This window comes from Oculina patagonica, chromosome 1 (genome assembly GCF_052425735.1).
Source record: "Oculina patagonica isolate OP01 chromosome 1, crgOcupat, whole genome shotgun sequence".
Classification (NCBI taxonomy): Eukaryota; Metazoa; Cnidaria; class Anthozoa; order Scleractinia; family Oculinidae; genus Oculina; species Oculina patagonica.
In genome coordinates this window covers 5,101,740-5,124,511 of record NC_135758.1, presented here as the reverse complement: position 1 = coordinate 5,124,511, position 22,772 = coordinate 5,101,740, and the positions used below count along the sequence as shown (strand labels likewise).

Genomic DNA, 22,772 nt, shown 5'->3' with positions numbered 1-22,772 from the left:
GGAGAGTAGAAATACTCCTAGTCGCTTCATGCCACTGAAACCGGGATAAGCTCCGGCCTGATGGGTCACTAGGCTCGTATGCAAAATTAACCATCATAATCAGTGATAAACGTACATATCCTTTTTCATATAGTCGGGAATTACCTTTATAAAGTTTATTCCATGCATTACAATGCTGCATAAAAATTGTCTATTAGATTGCCCATTTAAACCAATAAAATAATCAACTCCAATACAACTCTAATTTTGCGTTGAACATCCGGATCCAGAACGCTAAATTGGTCGTCAAGTCTACATTGCAAAAGCTGGATAATACAAGTTTAGCATCGAAGGCAATAAAAATACAGCTTAGTGAGTAATCTTTCTGCTTTTTACCTTTTAGGTACTATATAAACACTATCATGCACTGGAAAAATGGAACAAAGTTTACAGCAGTGGTAAGTACAATGGCTTGTTAGGCCAGATATATCACAACAAGCGGGTTTCTTATCGCCGCCGTCGTTGACCAGAACTGAATATATCTCCATAGAAACTCGAGGAAAATTTTGCGCGGGAAAACATGTATCCGACACACAAGCGGCGGCATGCGCGGAAAAAAACAGCAACCTGTTGCAAGCGCGGGAAAGCATTTACTGGCACAGGCCTCACTCCTCACAAGAGCGGGAAAACAAGAACCCGGTGGCACTGAAGCGCGGCAAAAAGTCGCTTAAGCAAAATAAAAGTTGTTTTGATTGGCTCATTTGAAAATGTCTTCGCTCTGACTGTTTGCAGCGTGTCAGTCAGTGTGCGTGAACTATTTACTGAACTCGAAAACCACAACAATGCGGTAAATGCACAATTTTTTTGCGCCAGTCTGTAGAAATGTCCACCCGTCTCTGTCATAATCAATCTTAACAGTTTTCCTTCCCACGACTAACACTTAACGCTAAAAATTTCACCTTCTAGGAGCAAGACAGGAAAATCAAGTTTGGTAACTTTGGGGGTTATACTGTGGTTATTCACCCGCCCGAGGATGATCCTGACTCCAGTAAGGTACAACAACAACAAGCTTTATTTGCATGACTGTAAATTTGTTACAATATTGCAAAAGCGTAAACTTATTTAGTAATAATAATAATACAAATAATAAAATAATAATATATAGTAAAAAACAAAAATGATTCATATAAAATTAATTACATTGATAGTATTTTGTTACGTAAATCAAAACAAGATGATATAAATTTAATCAATTGCATGGTCACAAAATGATCGGAAGAATTCATTAATTCTAAAATCAAGTCAGGCACTGGTAGTTGGCTGACATTTAAGATGATAGGCTGTATTGTCTTGTAAAAGTTATCTCTTATTGTTGTATATTTGGAACAATAAAAGAGAAAATGAATTTCATCTTTGGTTTTATTACAATCACAGACCGGGCAGAGCCTATTATGTCTGGGCGTATTGTTATATCTGCCTAGTTCGATCATTAACTTATGATTACTAATACGTAATTTAGCTAATGTTCTCCTACCAGAAACTCTCCTAGTTAACTCTAGATAATTGGAGGTAACATATTCGTTCTTAAAAGGTACAGTGTCCAAATCATCAGCAACCTATACCAGACTCGTTCCCAGTCCCTACTTATTTGTTTCTAAAGGCGATAAAAAACTGAGGCGGAATAAGGCAAGGGTTGCGGGGCAGGCTGGGAAGGGCGAAGAAAAAGTGTGATGTCTTCAAAGGACTCGTTTAAATTCGATAAATCATTTTCCATTGTAATCGATTAACCTAAGGTTTTAAGAAACCTACATCTACACGTAAAAATTAAAAACCGCACTAAAAACGCCTTAATTGCGAGAAAATAGCCGTGGACAAGAAATTGGCAATCTGGCCAAGAAATCAGACGTTTTCTGCCAGTCGCTCCCCGATTTTCGTTCGGTCTTCCCTTGATGCAATGCGTTCTAGTCAAAACCGCCAAGGGAGCGACTGGGAACGAGTCTGAAACTATACACTAAAGGAATGGGACTAGCTAAGTATCAATGTCACCTAATTTTTCTTTGAGAGCCGGGTTGGAGCGCTGGACGGGGTCGCTAGTGGGTAAAACACTTGAATCTCACAGTGCTCCCCCCGCCCTGGAGTAGAAAAGGTGGTGCAAAACCCGATGTAAAGGACTGGGAAAATGCCGGTATTCGTAAAGTTCTGGTTATAAGCCCTGGGCTTATACAACTTCGTAAGGGGTTTTGGATTGGCTGACAAACGGAGGGGCTTATATCCGCGAGGGCTTATAAGCGGAAAAAAAAAATGTTACGAAACGAGCCACAGCGCTAGCAGTGTTGATCGAAATGCATTTTCAAGTTAAAAAGTCATAATAAAGCAACATTTAGCCCTGTTAAGTGCTGTCAACCAGCAGAGGTGGGCTTATAACCGGAGGGGGGGGGGACCTTAAAGCCGGATGTATTTTTTGTTTCCAGGAAGATGGGGCCTATAATCAGGGGGGGGCTTATAACCGGAATTTTACGGTACAATAACCACAGCTTAACAAATGGTTAACGTCACAGCGTGCATTATTGAGTTACAGATGCACGCGGGAGGTTGCTAAGCACATTTACCATTTGTTTTATAGCACAACTCTTAGGCAATTTATTACAGTTTCTTTGAGGTAAAAGTGCGCGCGCTTATTTGAACAATTGCGTGTAGTGCTAGCGTAAACGCTGACGAAAACCTAAAAAAAAACAAAGTTTTGAATTATTTCAAACTTGCATTATAACTCAAAGTCTTTAAGCATTATGGAGAAATGGTTTTTCTTATGTTTAGCTTTTCAAATTCACAGCAAAATCGAGAAAACAAGTACTAACTAGTCAAGTAGTGGCACTTTCTTGTACCATGTCGCAACAGATCAGCGCGCACGCACAGGTTGAAGCATACGTCAGCGTGCACCCATGGGCAAATAGTAGACGCTAAATTAACCAATCAGAACGCGCGCTTTACTTTAGTTGTGCTACAATTAACAATTAGACAACGAGCCCGAGTTTTCTATGAGCAAATTGTCAACGAGGCGCAGCCTAGTTGACTATCGCTCATAGAAAACGAGGGCGAGTAGTCTAATTGTTTTAGTAGAAACTCTAAAGAATTGCAGTCCAAAATCTACAATATTGTGCACTTTGAAGACAAAAATCAAGAAAATTTACCGCTTAAAGAGCTACTCGCGCGCGCGACTGTTTTCTATCGGCGATTATAGTTCACCACTAAATTTTCTCCGATTCTGATTGGTTTAAATTGAACACGTGACGCGATAGTGCCCGTCCGCCGGAGGGCACTATCAGCCCATAGTGCCCTCCCGTGAAAAATGCCCGGATCGATAGTGCCCGCCCGTGGCTGTTTTTTGTAAACAAGCTGCCTGCAGACAAAAAAACCCAACCAAATTCACTGCATTTAGTGGGTTTCTTGTCTGGTTTTGTTTCGTTTGTTAAATTTCGGCTTTCAATTGAGTTTTTTATCCTGAAAAGTAAAAATAATTCACGATGCTCGTTTTTGTATGTGCGCGCGGAAGAAAATTTAGTGGTGAACAATAAAAACAATAGAGTGTTTCTGTCTCGGAACTATCGGTCTGATAGTTGCCCCTTGGAAATTTGATGTTCTTAAAACTAGCATATTTGCCCTCGAAGCTTCGCTTCTCGGGCTAATATTTGTTTTAAGAACATCAAATTTCCGCGGGGCAACTATCAGACGATAGTTCCTCGACAGAAACACTCTATTGTTAAAATAGAAAACAGTGGGAGAACCAATCAGATTCGCGGATTTCCAATAGAACACAGCTGAGTTTCTACTAATGACTGTTAGTGTTCTTTTCTTTTCATTCATCAGTTCGATACTTCCATGTACGAGGATGCTCCTGGAACAATGGTGTCTCGCCTGTTACAAGTTCCACAGTATGTTGTGCTGACCGCGTCTGAGGTCATGTTCTCTGTGACTGGTTTGGGATTTGCTTACTCGCAGGTCAGTAACAGCTTGTTTCACCAAAAGACGTGTTTAAAAAGGCTTACCGGTGACCTAATGTTTAGTGCGCCGGACTCCGGATCGAGAGGTCCGAGTTCGAGCCCTGGCCGGGGTCGTTGTGTTGTGTTCTTGGGCAAGACACTTTACTCTCATAGTGCCTCTCTTCACCCAGGTTTAAAAGTGGGTAACGGCGAATTTAATGCTTGGGGTAACCCTGCGATGGATTAGCATCCCATCCAGGGTGGAGTAGAAATACTTCTAGTCGCTTCATGCGAATGAAACCGAGAGTAAGCTGAGGCCTGATGGGTCACTAGGCTTGAACGCAGTCTTTACCCTTTTACTGAGGTTTGCTGACTTGTAGTTCAAAGTAAATTGTTTTATCACTATCTAAACTGGGTTTTTTGTAGTTCTCGGACTCCTCCCTTCCCTGTACTCCCACCCACTCAATTTTGTTCCGCCTCTTGCCGACTATGATGTCATATCTTGTAAAAACGGCGTCATAATTCCAAAATCATTTCTGAATGATGTCACAAAATCGCCACAATTGATAAAAAAATCTCCGAAACTAATACAAAATTGTTAAAGCGGTCAAGATACGATATAACTGCAAGAAAAATCTGACATCAAAATGTTCCCTGACAAATTTTAGGAAAATTCGCAACAACGATGGCGTATATAACTGGAAGTTGATAAGGTTAATTTACTGACGCAGCTATGTTCGAAATATGACGTTTTGAGCAGCAGTCCTTAAATGAAGGGCTATTAAACGGTCGAAAAGTCAGCTTTCTAAATTTGCTACATAGAGGATATTACATGGGTGCGCGGAGATATGAAATTTATCTTCGAGTGTTCAAATCAATATCTCACGAGTGAGCGCATTATTATGTTTATTATATAAACCTACTAATTACGATGTTTTTGACGATTTTCCGAAGATTGCCGACCATTTTCCGAAGACTTCCGAAGATTTGCAAAATGTTCTCCGAAGGTCGTACGAATGTTTCCAAACATTTTCCGAACTTTTCCGAAAATGTCCGAAGATGTTTCGACTTAATATCGATTTACTTTGGCTCATTCAGCATTGAAACAGGGCAAACTTGGTCAAATAATGTTTCGAAATCGATATCTTCACATGTGAAAATAACATGTTATTTTCACGTGTGAAGATATGATTTTTTCGCGCGAAAGATTTCCTGGTATTTCACTGATGTTTATATAATAAAGTGGTTTATTTGCTGTAGGTTACATTTAACAGTCATGGGCAGAGATTGATTGTTCGTAAGTGCGTTGTCCTTTATTTTCCAGGCTCCCAACAGCATGAAGTCCGTCCTGCAGTCGTTCTGGCTTTTAACAGTGGCCGGTGGTGATCTTATCGTGGTTATTTTGTCTTCCGTTATGCCGCAAATAGGAGTGGTAAGTCATGTGAATTACTTGAGTATAAACTATGAAATGAAATATTTCCTTTCTTTTCGAAATTATTGCGGGCCCAAGAGAGGTCCGCAACCCTAATCTTGACAGTGACCAGCGGATTGTGTATTACGCGTGCGCGCCACGTTTATAAAGGCTATCTGCAAACCGGAAGTTGAAAATTTTGTTCTTCCACTAAGAACGATCGAAATGCAAAAAATGTGTCAATCACGACTGTTTGTCGTAACACCGGAAGAGAAAAATCTTGTCTCCAAGAGCGATAAGAATGCGAACAAGCAGCTATTTCAAAAACAAATAGTGTTTCGTTTCCAGATTGCCGTAGGGTGAGAATAGCGTAATTTTGAGCTTTACATCAAGGGGATAAATATTGTTCGACATGGCATTTGCACAGCTTGCTATACGAAACTGTCCATACGAAATTTGATGTTTTAACATAACTTGACTGTCTTCTTTTTCGTTCTTTTCTTCCGTTTCAGAATATAGCTAGAATGTTTACTTTACAATTAAACGCCAAAAGAGCTTACTCTAATTTCAAACCTAAATCAAATCAAACCTAAAACCATTGCAGTCGTCGGATATTTGTATTTGTAAGGAATCTCAATATTTTTTGGTCTTGCTGATGATTATCTTTCCGATATTTGAAGAGCATGCTTTTACGAAATTAATTGCCTTCGGTCAAACTTATTTACTTTGTGGTTGCGAGCGTTCTCCTGATTGGATAGTAGCCTCCACTGTGTAAATAGTTCACCTCGAAATTTATTCTTCGTCCGATCGCTACAAATTTTGGTAAAATGCGTGACAAGGTTATTACCCAATCCTCCTGCAAATTTGAATGTGGCCTACACGACAAGAAGGAAGTAAGATCTTGATCGTCAACTGCGAAATACAACCGATGAATCGATCAAAATCGAGGTAAGAGTTGTGTACTACGTACAGTACGAACGCACATGGTCTGAAATGCAGTGAAATGTTATTTATATTTATATTGCTTGGAATCAATATCTGAATTTATCTCTGAGTATAAGGAGATCGTTATATTTTGCAGAAAAGGGTCAACCCGTTGCCTTTAATATGTTTTCCCCCTTATTAGGACCAGAGGTAAACCAAAAACACATTTAGACCCGCCAGCATCAATATCTGTTATTTGTTTTGCAAGAAAGCCTACGACAACTACGTTCACCAAAAATCTGTCAGAAAATCTTAAACATATTTTTGTCGATCTGATTTCTTGTAAAATAATTGATGAAGGCCGGAGTGGGGGGACAGTACTTTCATCATTACTACACTATGAACATTCCAGAACCATTTTAGCTATTCACTATTTCCTCAGTTCGACTGTAAACACAAGTCTGTTAAATATCGGTAACCACATGACCTCTTAGAGGGCTGTTATTGGTCATGCTGAGGAATATATTTTCGATATTTGAAGAACATGTTTCTACGAAATTAATTGCCATCGGTCATACGTATTTACTTTGTGGTTACGACCGTTCTTGTGATTGGATAGCAGCCCCCCGTGCGAGCAAACACGACAAGTCATCCCGTTTTTGTTTGCGCTTGCAAACCCTGATTGGTGGAAATTAACTTCCGTTTCAGAAAATCGCTAGAATGTTTACTTAACAATTAAACGCTACGAGAGCTTTCTCTAGTTTTCTTACAATACATCGCTTTAATCAAACTTAAAACCATTGCAGTCGTCAGATATTTCTGTTTGCAACGAATCTCAATATTTTTTGATCATGCTGAGGAATATCTTTCCGATATTTGAAGAACATGTTTTTACGAAATTAATTGCCTTCGGTCAAACGTATTTACTTTGTGGTTACGACCGTTCTTCTGATTGGATAGTAGCCCCCACTGTGTAAATAGTTCACATCGAAGCCAAAATAAAACCGTATCGTTCTGAGGAAACGAAACAAAAATCAACAGTTTGTCACATTAGATCGAGGCTTCTGTCTTGCAGACATTTCGTTTTGCAGACGTTGTTTTATAGGTGTTGCTTTTGAGAAGATCTGCTGTGATTGTATCACAGATAAACTACGGCAAAGCGAATGATTCAAACAACGGTTATTCTCGAGAAATTCCTTATAACACTGACAACAAAGCGAGTTTGCCGACGGAGGAAAATCACATCTCAATTCACACCGCGCCGTGCTCGACTACACTTCGCAAAACTGTCAATCAAAAAAACAACTCTGATTGGTTCGCGGCAATAGGAAACGATAAAAAACATTCGTGACCTAAGCGTGACGCGTTACTCGACCTTAGTCGGAACAATTTTCTTTTGTCCAGTGATTTATCGACACTGTCTGAAAAATTTTCGTGACCTGTTGAAAGAATTGCCGTGAAATGAGGTGACTTAAGTTATTTCTTCTTCCATCATGAACGGTTACAATGCGAAAGGATCCGAAAAAGTGTTGTTCAAACAGGAAGTCGAGGAATCTTTTTTTCCGCAAAGAACGATTAGAATGCGAAGAATGTGTCAATTGAGCGTAGCAAACAAGTGAGATATAGATTTAAACACCAGAAATAAAATTTTATATCTCCAAGCAACCATGTATCATTTTGTTCATTTTATAAACCTACCCATTACCAGGATTTTTGACGATTTTACGAAGATTTTCGACCATTTCTCTGAAGATGTCAAAAATATTGTACGCATGTCAAACGAGTATTTCCGAACATTTTCGAAGATTGCCGAGCTAGATCCGGAGATGTTTCCACCTTATATCGATAAACTTTGGCTTATTCACCATTGAAACATGGCAAACTTGTCAACATATGATTGGTAATATCAAACACGTAAAAAAATCATCATAATTTCGCACACATTGAGATACTGTTATTCTCGGTGGACAGACTCCCAATAAACAACCGCAGTTTATAAAAGAAATCTCAATTACCACAGTTATGCCAACTTCTGGAAAACTTCCCAAAAACTTCGACTTGAAGTAATTTTCCAAACTAACAAAAAACACTTCCCTCCCAGTATTTTCTCAACTGCATCGAGGCCCGCACTTTCTAACCTGTGGTTACCACTAGTGTTATTCTTAAACTGCATTTACCGACATGAAAAAATCGATTAGCAAAACGCTCAAAAGAGTTGTTAGTTCAAAGCCTTGGAGATGACATATGACCTTAAGCCGGAGTAAATCTGTTTTTTGGGGGACTGGAACACCACCAGACAGTTGACCCCCAGGCAAGAGCATTCCAGGTTGTCAGCAGACTGTTTTGGTGCCCATCTACTAACTAATTCCTATTTTTAAATTCTTATTTCAAAACTACATTAAATCTTCAATATTTCTCATTCTCTAATTTTTACAAATCCTTTGCGAAAACTATTTCCTCCAAAACATCAAAAATTTACAAAACAACCGTTAACATAGATTCATGAGATGAGCAGAGGGTTTTTGCATTGCTTGAAATGTGAACGAGATATTGCCAGGAAACCCATGTTAAGCGGCGCAAACATGGATTTGTGTTTACTCCTGCCTTAATTTTTTCGACTTTTTTTGTTTGTTTACAAGCAAAAATAAGGAGAATAGCAGTTATGTGGGGTAATCTGGAACCGGAAGCCAACCGGAAGGAACCGCATTCTTGTTAACTCTCAATGGACTGTTTTAATTTCTCGAGGGAATACTTTCCGCTGTGGGTGATCAAAGCGCGTGACTTGTTAAGTGTCACTCTATAGTTGTGCTTCAGCACTTCCGTTCTTGTAGAAAAAACGTGACTTGTTAAATTTACAAACGTTATATAACAATCAAAAACGTGAGTAGCCCAAATCTTACATCACATAACCAATTAAGAATGTAAGGGGTTCAGCGCTCGAAGGCAGCGAAGTTTAAAACGATTAAAGCGCAATTTGTACTGGTACAAGTCTTTAGGCGCTAATATTAATTTAACCTAAAACGATTAACAACGCAAATTTGTACTGGTACAAGTCTTTCACACACTAAAACGTTGCTAATAGTTAACCAAAGGGAACTCATTTCGTGACAATTGATTATTTCTGCTGAGTTGCACAATTTAGAATTGCAACATCATTAAATGTGTTAAGTGATATTTACAAGTGTTTTTGTAGCCGTTTGTGAAATTACTTCCGGTGGAAGCAGTAAACGCTAAACGGTTTTGCTTCTGTTCAGAAGTTAATGCATCGCCATTAGAAAAATAAACAGCAACTGTTTTACTGGAAATGTAGTCGTTAGAAATGGTATGTGTAGCCGTAAGGTAAAGAATAACGCGAGGAGAAGCGGCTTTTGGTAATATCCAAACGAAAATTTACTTCTCAATGTGGGGTTAAGATTGCGTGACGAGACAAAAGGTAACTCTGTCGTGCGTAACCTGAACCCTGCATTAAGCCTAGTAGAAATCTTTCTAACTCGAAAGGAAACAACTATTTCGATTAAAGGCAAACGTCAAAGTTTACCATTTTTAACCAAGCCAAAGTATATGAGTCGCAAAGCACCCAGCCGTCGCGACTGACAAATATAGCAGTTCCTCCGCGAAAATAAAAAAAATGCTTGAACTGAAAGACATTTGAATTCTTCCATGATATGTTCGAACAACAATGCCCAGGAGAAACCTTCTACTCATACTAACTTCATGCAAAAAAAAGCCGATATCTCGAAGAGATCTTTGATTGTTTAACTATTTTTCGCAGGAAAAAGAAATGTTCTTGTACGGAGGCCTGATGGGAGTGATCGCCATTATCTTTGGAATCATGTCCTTTTTCTACAAGTACGTAACCCCGGAGGAGCTTGGAGAACTCGAGAAAGATGAAGAGAAGGAAAACCTTGACTTGAACGGGATCCCGTTGGAAGATCGTTCACCAGATGGCAATGAAGACAACACTAAAGTTTAACACAGCTAGCTTAGCTTTGTAGGGACCTGGGACCGTTTCACTATTTGACAGTGCCGTAGCAAGGGTAAAATAAGTGGAGGGGCACGCTAGCGCCGGAGGCGCGAACCGCTATGGGGGTCTGGGGGCATGCCCCCTCAGAAAATTTTGAAATCTAGAAGCTTGGAAATGCTATTTCCAGCGTTCTCCAAGAGCTATTTGTGATTTACGCATATCGCGAATTATTTACTTCCTACACTGTCTCAGCAAACCACTGAAGAGAGTATAACACTTGCAACGTCAATTGCAAAAATAGAAAATCGACTGTCTCTGTATCTTGAAAACAGCAAATGTTTCACCTTTCAGAGTCATCATAGTACGTTCTGGTCTTAATTTCTAGTTTGTTTTAGTTTTTGGCCGTTTAACATTGTTGTGCATCACCCTACGTACGTTAAAAAAATGAAAAGAACTACAAATGTTATTGTTTCAAACCTCTCGGGAGATAAAATTTTATTTTCATCATTTTATACAGGTCTGTTTTTCCTTTTTGGGAAAAAACTGGGGGGCACGGCCCCCCACCCCCCCCCCCCCGGCCCCTCCCCTTGCTACGGCACTGTTTGAAGAGGTAGCAAGCCCCTTACGTTGATTTTCAGATTTGCTCTTTAAAACTGTCCCAACTCCTTCTATTTCCTGTACGGTTGACAATGTTGTCTTCTATAGTTTAGTGGGTCTGGAAACAAGTGTAGGTTAGTGTGTAAACGTTCGTACCCCAAGATTTTAAGACTGTAATAGTCCATTTCCGAGTTACCCTTTGCCTCTGTTTCAAAAGGAGACTAAGTGCCAAACCATTCGAATGAAAACACGTAGACACATTTTGAAACAAAGGCAAAGAGTAACTCGGAAATGCCTATTGCCCAGCGAGCAAAAATCCGCAGGAAGTAAAAAGTTGTCACGTGAGAATCACGTGACGGTACGTCGCGTTTCTAAGCAATCCCTCTGACCAAAAAACGCAGACGTTGATAAATTCTGGAGGAGGTGACATCGAACTGTACACACACCTGCCAACTAAACATTTTTAGCCAAACTTAAAGCAAATGAAAATCGGTGCGGCAAAACCTCCATGAACTTCAATGGGCAACGAACGTTTATGTACAAAACAATGTAAAATGCGCTTTATATATCTAAACAACTTTTCAAAATAATGTTTAATTAGACGAAACTTTCCAGGTCCATTTATAGGCATTGTGATATGGTAAATACCTGGAAAAAAGGAAAACGTCAAGAAAAGTGACGAGATAGAAAAGAATGATTATTGGTAGATATGAATGACAATCAAGAACGAATTTTATTTCACAGTCTTGCTTAGATTTTATTATTCACATTTATGCATAAAACATGAACCCATTTGCTATTTCGCTTACAAGTTTCAGACTGCTAGACTCCTAGGCCTTAGCAGCGGTTGTTTGGCTCGTCACGCAACAAAGGAGCGTTGCGTGACAAGCCTAAACAACAGCTGCGAAGGAGACTATCAGACTGCGTGGAGTCCCAAGATTTCTCTTTGGTTTCTTGTCGTGCGAGAAATGTAAAAGGCCGCTTGAAAACTGGAAGCGAGATGGATGAGATAATAGCTCCCTCCTAGCCTCCAGCCCTCGCGCGGCCATGTTTTCTTGTGCATTTTTCGTCTCTCGCTCGACAATCCACGAGAGACACTGGGGACTACTCGCAGTCTAACATCCGGGAGCCTTTCGTCGCTGTTTAGTTTTTTTTTAGTCTTTTAGTTTTTTTTAGTTGTATACTCATTATATTTTTTTTATTCTGCTTAATACCACGCGCCCTTTCTTTGACGAGCATGAATTACAAGGAAGATCCTGGGAACGAGTTAGAACCAACCTTGTTCTCAGTGTTTTTATTTTTTCGCCGGTGCTTTTCAAGATTGCAGTGTTCGCCATCTTGAATTTCAACGCCGGAAAGTCCCCGGGAACGAAGTTTGTAAAATCGTGACGTCATGGATAAGCGGGCAGAGAATAACGTCTCACGATTGAGATCAAAGCTTTTGCGTATCGCTGAATTGTATTTTTGCACTACTGTTATTAGCTTAGATCAATTATGTACTTTTTATAAATCCTGTGTATAAAATTAGTAAATAAAATGTTGATTGTGCTGAATACCAACTTCTTTGGTTGACAGTCCGCCTTTTCCACTCCAATTCAACTCTCGTTTATTTTTCTGCTTTTCAGTAAAAAGTACTAAGATTAAATTAGCGAAGTACTCTCGCTTGTACACGAAATGCGCCTAGAACATCAAGATGAAGATATAAAGTAAATTGTTGTTGAAGGAAGTGTTGAGCCGTTATTAGTTTTATTAGTTACTTGTTATTGCTTTTCAAGATCACAAGGGCAGAACTTAAAAAAAGTCGGCCAAACTTTTTTAAGTTGAGATTTAAAGTTCCTGATGGCATCACAACAATATCACTTGTTTATAGCTTCAGTACAGCGGCAGTAATTTTTAACAAAACTGGACCACTATTTATAGGTTTCCATACGTCCTGCGTTTTTAAAGTGAAGCTTGTGTCAGTGACAGTGTTCCACAAGTTAACTTTGGCGCACGGTTTTTGTGTTTTCGCCGCGCATAGATAACACTTTAGCGGTTCGCTCCAAAAAGGTCGGAAAAGATTGAGCAGGATAACTGCTTTTTATTACCATTCAACAAATTGTCAACGAAAACCATTTTACTGCTAAAAATACTGGTCATGCAGAGCCTTGCAAGACTTAAACGAATCTTCATAACCTACGTATATTGCAGGATATCTGTTATGTACGGATGACGAATAGATAACAAGGGCTTTCTGGCCATCTATGAACATCGTGGCAACTTGTTGAATAATAGATGAGAATACATTTGAAGGTTTTTAATAATAAGCACAGTTTGCGGTCCGTTTCACCTTGGGGCGGGGCAAGGGCATAAGTGAAGTAAGTAAATAAAAAAAAGGAAAAGCTTGCCGTCATTAAGCGAGGAAATTTGCACAGGGCATATCTTTCTTCGAGAAAAAGATAGCGTCCACAGATATATATCCGTAGCGGTTATTGTTTATACATTTATGCGTGTACCGAGCTTGCCGAACAGTCAAATCCATTTAGCCATTACGTTGCATAATCCAATTTAAAACCTTTAAATTGAACTGATGCACCGTAAGACTCTCTCAGTGAAATGATTATGGCAAACATGGTCATTCTCAACAAGATGAACGCAGTTTTTAATATGTGATTACTGCTGTTGTATTTATTTTTTATTTGTCAACTGATTTTAATTTATTAGATTTTGGTGTCTAAATTAATATAAAAAAGGGAAGCGGATCTGCACTGGCTAGATTTCAATTTGTTTATTTATCTAAACAATTGTTGTAATTTTTCCTCATGGGTCGTACCATTTAGCTTATTTCTTTGTCCTTTAACCGAATAAAACAAAAGCGTTTATTTAATTCTTAAATCCAATGTGATTGGTCCAGAGGTTGAAAGTCAAATGTGTTAAACAAGCAAAGGATAATCTAAACACATCATAAAAAAGACAGCGAAATCTAGCGTAAATTATTCAGTTGGAATTACTGCTCACGGCCGATCGAAGGCCGCTTGCACTACAAGACTGATTTCCCAACAGTTGCAGTCACTGAGTTACAGTGTTTTAGAGTTATGGAGAAAGCCGTGCCAGAAATCAGAATGGGCCGAAAACAAAAACAACGGAAAACTCTCTTCCTTGCGACAGTTATTACACTGATCGGTATCGCCTGTTTGATCACAGGAATAATCTTGCTTGTTAGGCGAAATACGATGCGCTGCGAACAAGCTAAAGTCCAGGAAGGGCGCTCCCAAAAGAAAGTACAACGGTGCAGTTACTCCGAGGAAGCAAAACGGTCTGGCTTTGTGGCGTTTTTGCAAAGAGTTCAAGACAAAACTTTTGACGTTTATCCGTTTTTAATTGCACGAAAACCTAAAGTGAGCGCAGTTGAGGTTCGGCAGAAGTTTAGACCGTATGACCCGAGTCCTACAAATCTGAAATTCGTCACAGACACAGCAAAAACCCTTTTGCAAGATCTGAACAGAATGGACATCGACGAGAAAAAGTTTAAGTCGCGGGAAAGAAAAGCTCTTGCACAACTCCGGCACTATTTGAAACATGTTTTTGGAACGCCCTTCGATGGAAACTATTACTTCGGCGACTTTCTTCTCGGTCCAAATGTCTTCTGCTGGCAGCCTATCTGCGATGTCGGCTCGTCGCTGAAGAGATCCTTACCCTTTTTCAAACCTTCGGACACTAGTGAATTGGAAACTCTGATCGAGAAGTTAGCAGAAGTAAACAAAACATTTAAGACTTATACTGATAATTTGCGATACGGAGTAGAAGCAGGAATGGTCCGCAGCATAGAAGAATGCCGGTCAGGGCTCGACGCTATACGGAGAACTTACCTCAATATTGCATTTAACGGACCTAGCGGTAAGTTAATAACTATTTCTACTAAGAAATATTCTCTGCTAATCATTTTACAATTCCTTCGTTTCTAATATGACAATAACTGAGAAAGCTCTCCTGATTTATTTACTTATGGAGTTTATTAGCCGGGCGGAATTTTCACTGATTTGAAAGCCACGCAACCCTCCGACCAAATTTTTGTTGCCTTGAAATAGCTTTCCTGCCTTTTTTCCTTTGATTTTTCCCGGAACAAAAACTTTTTCTTGATATTTCTGTGGTTAAATTATTCAAATAGCGAGCTTTTAAAACTACTAAAAAGTCTTTAGGAGGATTATAATGTCATCCACAATGACAATGTTTGTTAGAGAGGTGTCTTCGCTTTGAGAGCGTTTCACAATTAAACACATTTGATTGTTCAACTTTGGCTTCTTAAGAATTTAATTTTAAGTGTAAATTAAAAGTGTTTTTTGTAATAATACTGTATTAATTACGGCAAAAAAATTTCGTTATGAAAACGTCGAGCATCTTTCGCATAATGTTCAGTTTTCAGTGTTCGTAAACTGCCTGGTTCTGTGAGAAGTGCTGTAGTTTCCTTTGCTTCGAGGCAAAGGAAACAATTGTTTTGTAAGCAGAAATGGAATGTATTGCGCCATTATCAATTGTAAATATTTGTGTAAACGAACAAAGCAGCACAGCCCTTTAATCTGGCTCTCAAAACGTAATGCCCATCATTACAGAAAACATTGATCAAAAACCCTGTCAACGGACAAAAGAAATAAAACGAAAAGGGATCATTATTAAAGAAATTGCGAAGATGTAATTTGTTATGCAAGGCGGGAAATAGTCATCGCCGATAGTAAAGACTTACTTGAATTAAGTGTGAGTTTCCCTTGACAAACGTTAACAAAAGCGTAAAATGGGCTTTGTCACTGATTTTACCAGATTTTTAAACAACCAAAATTTATATTTGTGTCGTAGGAAACCAAAACTAATCGACCATTTTTATTAGCAATTTTTTTAGAGCACAAAAAATGTTAACAAACGTCTTTGGCTACGGATGGCTCGGATGAAAATGGATTGCAACTTGAAAAATGGAGGCTTAACTTTTCAAGTTGTTTCCGCGCGTCTTCAAAAAATTCGATATTTATAACCGAAGTTTGATTTCTAACGGCAAATTAAGGTTATATCTTCCTTTGGATGTTCAAAGATAATGTTTCGCATGGGTTCAGTTGCCTACCACTATAAATTTCAGAAAAGTTAAGGCCAAAGATCTGCAAAATTCGGCGTGGTTTTCTTGCGTGTCCCCTCCGTGACGACAACACAACTTGGAGGTTTGTAGGTTTTCCTAGCCTCGAATATATCAAGCTATGGCCATGTGTCTTAATACATATAGTTGTATTGGCAGGTTGCTTCCTGATAAACTAAAAGGAGAATTTCAGACTGGTTCCAGACCCTTAAAATGACCGCTCACGAATTGCTTATGCCGAATTCCTTTTATGCGACATTGTGCACAACGTTGTCAGGTATTGGGTTGAAAATCGCCTTTGGCTCGGTCTATGAAATTTCAAAAAAGGAACCCTACCAATAAATACCGTAAAATTCCGGTTATAAGCCCTCCCGCTTATAAGCCCCCCCGGTTATAGGCCCATCTATCTGGCAATAAAAAAAATACATCCGATTATAAGCCCTCCCGGATATAGCCCCCCTCTGCCGGATGACAGTACTGAACAGGGCTAAATGTTGCTTTATGATGCATTTTAAACTTAAAAACGATTTCGATCAACACTCCCGTGGCTCGTTTCGAAACGTTTTTTTTATTCCGCTTATAAGCTCTCCCGGATATAAGCCCCTCCGTTTATAAGCCCACCCAGAACCCCTTACGAAGTTGTATAAGCCCTGGGCTTATAACCGGAATTTTACGGTATTTCCCCATCACTACCCTGGGTACCAGAGACATGACTGACACCGGAAACCGCGCAAGAAAACCCTCTGGCACCCAGGGAACCCCATCACGGGCCTCGTAATAGTTTACACGAGAATAAAACTTCTCTTGAGAATTTTCAAAAGCAATTGCAAAGTAAGTTTCGTAAAGCGCAGAAATCTTCAAACTAAAAAAGCCCATATGATTATTTTTCTTGCACTACAATCTGGACCCTTACAAGTTTGTTAATATTACAGGTGTTTTCAACGAGTCATACATGCAAGTGATCTTGAAACCAGAGTTCTTATCCGACTTGGAAAACAAAACAGACCTGTTGAATGAATGGAAAAAGAACCACGGCGGGAAAACGGCGACACAATCACTCCGTGAAAGCATGCTGGAGTACATCGGGCGACCGATACATGCCTTTCTACGGTAAGATAATAGCAAACTTCAGATTTGACTACGAGCACGAGATCTGCCCGGCCTGGTTAAATAAAGTTCATTACTGTATTTACTTCTTACTTACTTTACTCCAACAAACCTGATGTGACAAGGAAGGTTTTCAGATGGCAGCAGAAACAGTGGAAGCTGTAACTAAGGAAAAACAGCCAGATGATCCCTTTGAAGATCTTGCAGCAGAAGAGGATCTTTCAGCTCCCAAGCTTTTATAGTTTCCTTTATGGAGCGAACTCTAGTTGAGATGACACGCCGGGATTGAGATACGTAACGGCTTGATAGTATTTTCGCGTCGGCGTATCAGCTCTAAAAATCTTTAGGGTGGGGTAAAACTATCATTTTCACAGATGTTGTTTCAGTCTAATTCTATTCGTGTTTTGTAGGCGTGAATTTACTTTAGCTATGTTTCAGCAAAGTGTCCGAAATTTTTTTCCGAAATTTGTCCGAAATGAGATAAAAAGTGTCCGAAAATTAAACGGCCCAAAAAAACGTCCGAAATTTAACGTCCAAAACTTTTTCCACGTAATGTATTACTGATCATCTACAATGTAAATGTGTGCATGCATATTTGTAGGTATCTGGAGAATGACCACATACAACACTGTGTGCCGAGCAACGTGTCCAGCGGTTTATCCTTCCTCCCAGTCTCCTTCGTGTATGTGAACGGAAGTGCAAACGTCACTCAGAAAACCACTAAAGAGCTTCCGTCAGGGGAACCGCTGGACGGATCGAACGCTTACATCGATATTCTTTCGTATTTTACCACCACAAACAATACCCCGGATGAGGTACACGAGCTTGGGTACACGATGCTTCATAAACTGTTTCCTGAGGTAAGGTTTAGTCACATAATGACGCAACCCGCATCAGCTCGATAAAACGCGCGAAAACCGTTTCACGCTTGGTCGTGATTTAAACCTGCACCTGATTGCTTTATCCATTGCGATGGCATAATAGCTGTCATCTACCTTGCTTATAGCAAGCGTTTAACAATTTGACGGCATACTCGAGGTTTCTGTCGGCTGATAGTTGACTCGAGTCAACTTTCAAAAGTCGATAGAAACCGAAAACGAGCCGTTAATTATTTTATCGTAACCCAGAAACCGATCTATTCAACAAAAAGTTCAGTGAAAGTGTTTTATTCAAACTTTGGTTTGTGTTTTTGGCAATTTTATTTGCGCGCGCTTTCAGGAAAGTCTATCGAAAATTAACATAACCCAGCCGCCGTCTATTGGCAAACGCGCGATCTGATTGGCTACACAGGTGCCGTCCATCGATCGTTAGACATCTCTCGGAGCGTGCGCTCAGTTTTTCGCTAAATGTTTTCAACAAATCCTTCAAAAAAATCAACTCTAGGGATATCGTGTGTTTAATAGATCAGCCACTGGGTTATGCTAAAACAATTAGACGGCTCGGTCTCGGCTTTGGATAGTTGGCCCGGGGCTTCGCCCCTCGCCAACTATCAGCCGGTAGAAACCTCGAGCTTGCCGTCTAATTGTTAATTAGATCGCGTTTGAGTAGCCCGATCAGATTGCGAGATTGCCTAATAGTCGGTCTCTGGGTTGTGCTGACACATTGTATTGTTCAGCACATGTTACTTTCTTTTTTTGTACCTTTTAGGCCCTTGAAGTGGCACGCCAAGTCACTGGTCAAAAGAACAACGACACGGCAAGGGAAGAATTCTTGAAAATGTTAAACAGCTCAGACATGTTCTTCAGCAACGGTTCGATTCCGCCTCAAGAGTCTGACAGCAATGCCTTCAAGCTTTGCAGTACCGCTGAAAAAGCTAAAGAGCACTGCCCGAACCGCTGGTACGCCATTCAACGATGGTTTACTGAGACAAGAGAGGTAACTGAAGTATTTGTTTTGTCTAGAAAGACGAATAATGCGTTTCAGAAGTACAGTTGAATCTCGATAACTCGAACCTTCAAGGGAAATCGAAAAAGGTTCGAGATATCGTGAGTTCGAGTTATCGAGGGTAAAATCAGTAAGAAAACAACCTGGAGGGGAATCGGAAAAGGTTCAAGTTAGCGAGAGGTTCGAGTTAATGAGAGTTCGAGTAATCGAGATTCAACTGTATCTCTAAGGCCCCTCCCACACTAAAATGAAGTGCGTCAGGATAAATCTACGAGGTTTCTCATTTTATCTTTTCTATTCTCAAACTCATTAATAATTCAAGTTAAAACAAAGAAAATCATAACCACGAAGGAGGATTGGATATCCGGTCTTAACTACAAACAACTTTTACGATTTAATTTCTCCGTTTAGTCCGTAGTTTTTGTTTAGATTGAGAAGATATATCAAACACTCGAGACAGTGTTTTCATCGGCTATCCAAATCCACACCTCGAATTTCATTAAAAAAATACTCTGCTGCGCGTCATATTTTCAACTCTCTTCATTTGGTTTGGATATCCCGATGAAACACTGTCGCTCGTGTTTGATATATTACATTATTACAAATGCGTCTTCCTCTTCGAGAAACGAGAAAGTCACCAAAAAAAATTAATGAGCAGAATAATAATTCTGCAAGTGCGTTGTAAATCTTGATACATTTCTTGGCCTTTCTCTGCGAAACAACAAAGTGAAATGACCAAATTGTACGTATTTGGAGAACGTGATTGACGACGACAAAATTTTCGTATTCAGCTGGAGCTAGTTCCTAAACCAATAGATACACTGAATACATCTAAATAATCGCGAGATTCTCAATTAAAATATAAAAATATAAATTCATTTTTCACTCGAGGCGATGTCGTCGGCGCCGCCGTCGTCATTGCTTCAGCTCCCTTAATGTCTCATACCCGCCCACTTACGCTGTTTCTGGACTAGTTCACCTGCTTCTAATTAACAGTTAGTCTCAACAGTTATCCAAATTCCTCAATTCCTTTTCAGGTCATGAGCATGCTTGATCCAAAAACATCTCAGATGTTCTACTTCACCGGAAAGAAACACACAACCCCAAACTGCCCAGTAGAAATGGAGCCGAACTTCAATCCCTCGGCTGGCGTGCCAAGTTATCTAAGCAGCGACAGAGCATGCAGTAGAAACGCCAAGTACTACATACCATTCTTTCTCGAGAGGCCTGGACCTCGGTACATGCAGTGGAGTGTCAATGCTCATGAAGCAAGGCCTGGGCACCATACTCAGGTTAGTTCACTGTGCTGCTCACAGACGAATTCGACTAACGTGTTTACATCATTGTTGCTACAGAGCTATAATTTTGACAGAATTTTTTCTCTGTCTTCTCTATTTAACAATTTGACTACAAGTGAATAGTCAACGAGGCGCGCCTCGTTAATTATCGCTCATATAAAAAGGCAGTCTCGAGCCAAGTGGCGCATACTGCTGAAACTTATTCCCCTTTTCGATAGGAATATTTTTTCTCCCCCCTGGATGGTGCTAGTCCATCGCACTATGAAAGTAAAGTGCCTTGCCCAAGAACACAACACAGTTCACCTCGACCAGGGCTCGAACCCGGAACGTCTCCGGAGTCAGGCGCGCTAACCATTAGGCCACTGCGCCTCTCATAGAAAGTACCGGTAGTCTAATCGTTTTAGTAGAAACTCTTAAGGATTTTAGTCCAAACTTATTATTTTATGTACGTTAAAGCGGCGCGCGATCGTGTTCTGACAGCGAATACTGAGAAAACAGTGGGAGAACCAATCAGATTCGCCAATTTCCAATAGAACGCGACTGAGTTTCTAGCTATTAAAATCTGATGTCTTCTGATGTTTTTCATATAAACAAAGAATTTTTATAACACTAATGAAGACCATTAATACCTTTATAATGTTTTTCAAAATACGCGCTGAACCCAAAGCACAATAGAGCTTGCATCATGAATTTTGAGATTTCAGGCCTTGTTCTTTATTAGGTCCAGGGTCACGTGGAGCATTTTCAAGACAATTGTGGTGGAGTGATCGGCTGGTTATCATCGGTGACGTCATACACGTCGTTTATAGAGGGCTGGGCACTATATGCTGAGAACCCACTCATTGCTTATGATACAGATACCTACGAAGGACAACCGCTGTACAAATACGGAATGTTGAAGTCTCAGGTAAGGAACATACCTTCTTGTATTTTTTAACAAAAAGTATGTGCGAAACATAAAACAGTAAGGGCTGATCAAATCTGCACCGTTATCTTCTCTCGAATTATAATTAATCAACCCTGAAATTACTCTGAGTCCCTTCGTTTATAATTGCTTATTGCCCCCCCCCCCCTCCCCCAACAATCGTAGCATAATCTCACGCACGGATACTCTTGAGCCACACCGTCGCTCTCTTTGAAAGTGGGCTTTAATGCTGGAAACGTTTCTCCCATTTTGCGCACCTTTTAAAACTTCCAAGATTCAAGGAAATTAGAGGCTCGACGTTATAGATTAAATGATACTTGTACAAAGCAGATACATGAAACATTACAAGCATATTTTTTAATGAAAAGCTAAAATTGCCAAAAAATTAACCTTTCTGGCTCTCCCTTCTGCTACCGCAGCTATGGCGGGCGCTTCGCATGATTGTGGACACTGGTTTACACCACAAAGGACTTAAGAGAGAAGACGCCCTCAAGATGTTCCGGAAGTACTTATGGGACGACAGCGACATCGCGCTAAAGGAAGTGACCAGGTATCAGAGCGTACCTGGACAGGCCACCTCTTACATGATCGGACAATTGCACATCATGAAATTGAGAGAGTACGCGGAGAAAAAGCTCCGAAAGGCGTTCAATTTGAAGGATTTTCATCTTCAGGTCTTGTACCAGGGCTCTGCGCCTCTGAGCTTTCTGGAGGAGAGCATCAAAGAATATGTAGATTGCGCGCTTGACAAGAACAAAGAAGGATGTGAAGAAGTGCTTAATCCCTTGTCTAAAGGTCTTCAAGACGATGACAGTAACGTCGATGAATTTGGGACAATGGACTCGTTAGAAAGGGAGCTTTATTTTTAATATATTTTTTACACGTCAGGTTCGCATCTTACTTTTCGATAGAGACATTTCTAGCCGGAGGTCGTTGATAAAATATATTCGAACTATTGTCGGGTGAAAAAGCAGCTTATGGCAGTCCACGAAACATCATAAAAAATTATATCTTAACCTTTTAATTTGTAAGTTGAAAGATTATAACAAACTAGCAACATTTAGGATTGATTTTCAGCCCAGTTTCTTTGCACCATAGGTATTTTCAAATGTTTTCATGTTCTCTGCCTTTTTTGGCACTGTTTACACGGACACGGTTTCATTTGTAACCGCATCGAAAGCGATGCGGTTACGCCTTTCGTTTACACGGCACCGATCGAGACCACTACTGTAACCGGGTCGTTTTAAAAACGCTGTCAAAAGTGGAGCGTTTTCAAAACGATACGGTTTCGTTGTCGTGTAAACGGTCAAAAACGGCGAAACCGCATCGATTTGAAAACGGCCATGTATTTTGGCACGAACTGGCTGGCTTACGGAGGGTAAACATGGTGAAACAAGCATAGCTATAGAGAGCGGCGCTTGCTTATACAATCACATTCGAAAAACAGTCGGAAAATCGTTAAATAGGCTCCGTGTAAACACTTCGTCGTTTTCGATGCGGTTTCGAGGTCATGAAACCGTGTCGATTGATAACCGTGTCCGTGTAAACATAGCCAAAATGTTATAAATCATGAAGGTTAAAGTCTGGTTTCCATAGCTAACATAAAGC

The 22,772-nt window shown here is 40.0% G+C and overlaps 3 protein-coding genes across 4 annotated transcripts in view; 2 read left to right on the top strand and 1 right to left on the bottom strand.

The window, feature by feature from the left end:
* LOC144653376 (solute carrier family 15 member 2-like) overlaps window positions 1-12,405 on the top strand; it is a 28,840-nt gene extending 16,435 nt beyond the window's left edge. For both annotated transcript variants that reach the window (XM_078513391.1, XM_078513465.1), the window contains exons 20-25: window positions 383-437; window positions 946-1,032; window positions 3,844-3,975; window positions 5,281-5,388; window positions 10,064-10,319; window positions 10,864-12,405. In XM_078513391.1, coding sequence (XP_078369517.1) covers window positions 383-437; window positions 946-1,032; window positions 3,844-3,975; window positions 5,281-5,388; window positions 10,064-10,264 — 583 coding nt within the window. In that variant the 3' untranslated portion in view covers window positions 10,265-10,319; window positions 10,864-12,405. The remainder of the gene's footprint in view (window positions 1-382; window positions 438-945; window positions 1,033-3,843; window positions 3,976-5,280; window positions 5,389-10,063; window positions 10,320-10,863) is intronic.
* Window positions 1-22,772, bottom strand: part of LOC144648597 (uncharacterized) — a 701,885-nt gene that overhangs the window by 85,561 nt on the left and 593,552 nt on the right.
* On the top strand, window positions 13,814-22,290 carry LOC144653534 (uncharacterized). Its single transcript, XM_078513578.1, has 7 exons — window positions 13,814-14,728; window positions 16,883-17,060; window positions 17,659-17,917; window positions 18,705-18,932; window positions 19,979-20,233; window positions 20,961-21,146; window positions 21,584-22,290. Exons 1-7 carry the CDS (start codon window positions 13,927-13,929, stop codon window positions 22,031-22,033), a joined length of 2,358 nt encoding a protein of 785 aa, XP_078369704.1. The 5' UTR covers window positions 13,814-13,926; the 3' UTR covers window positions 22,034-22,290.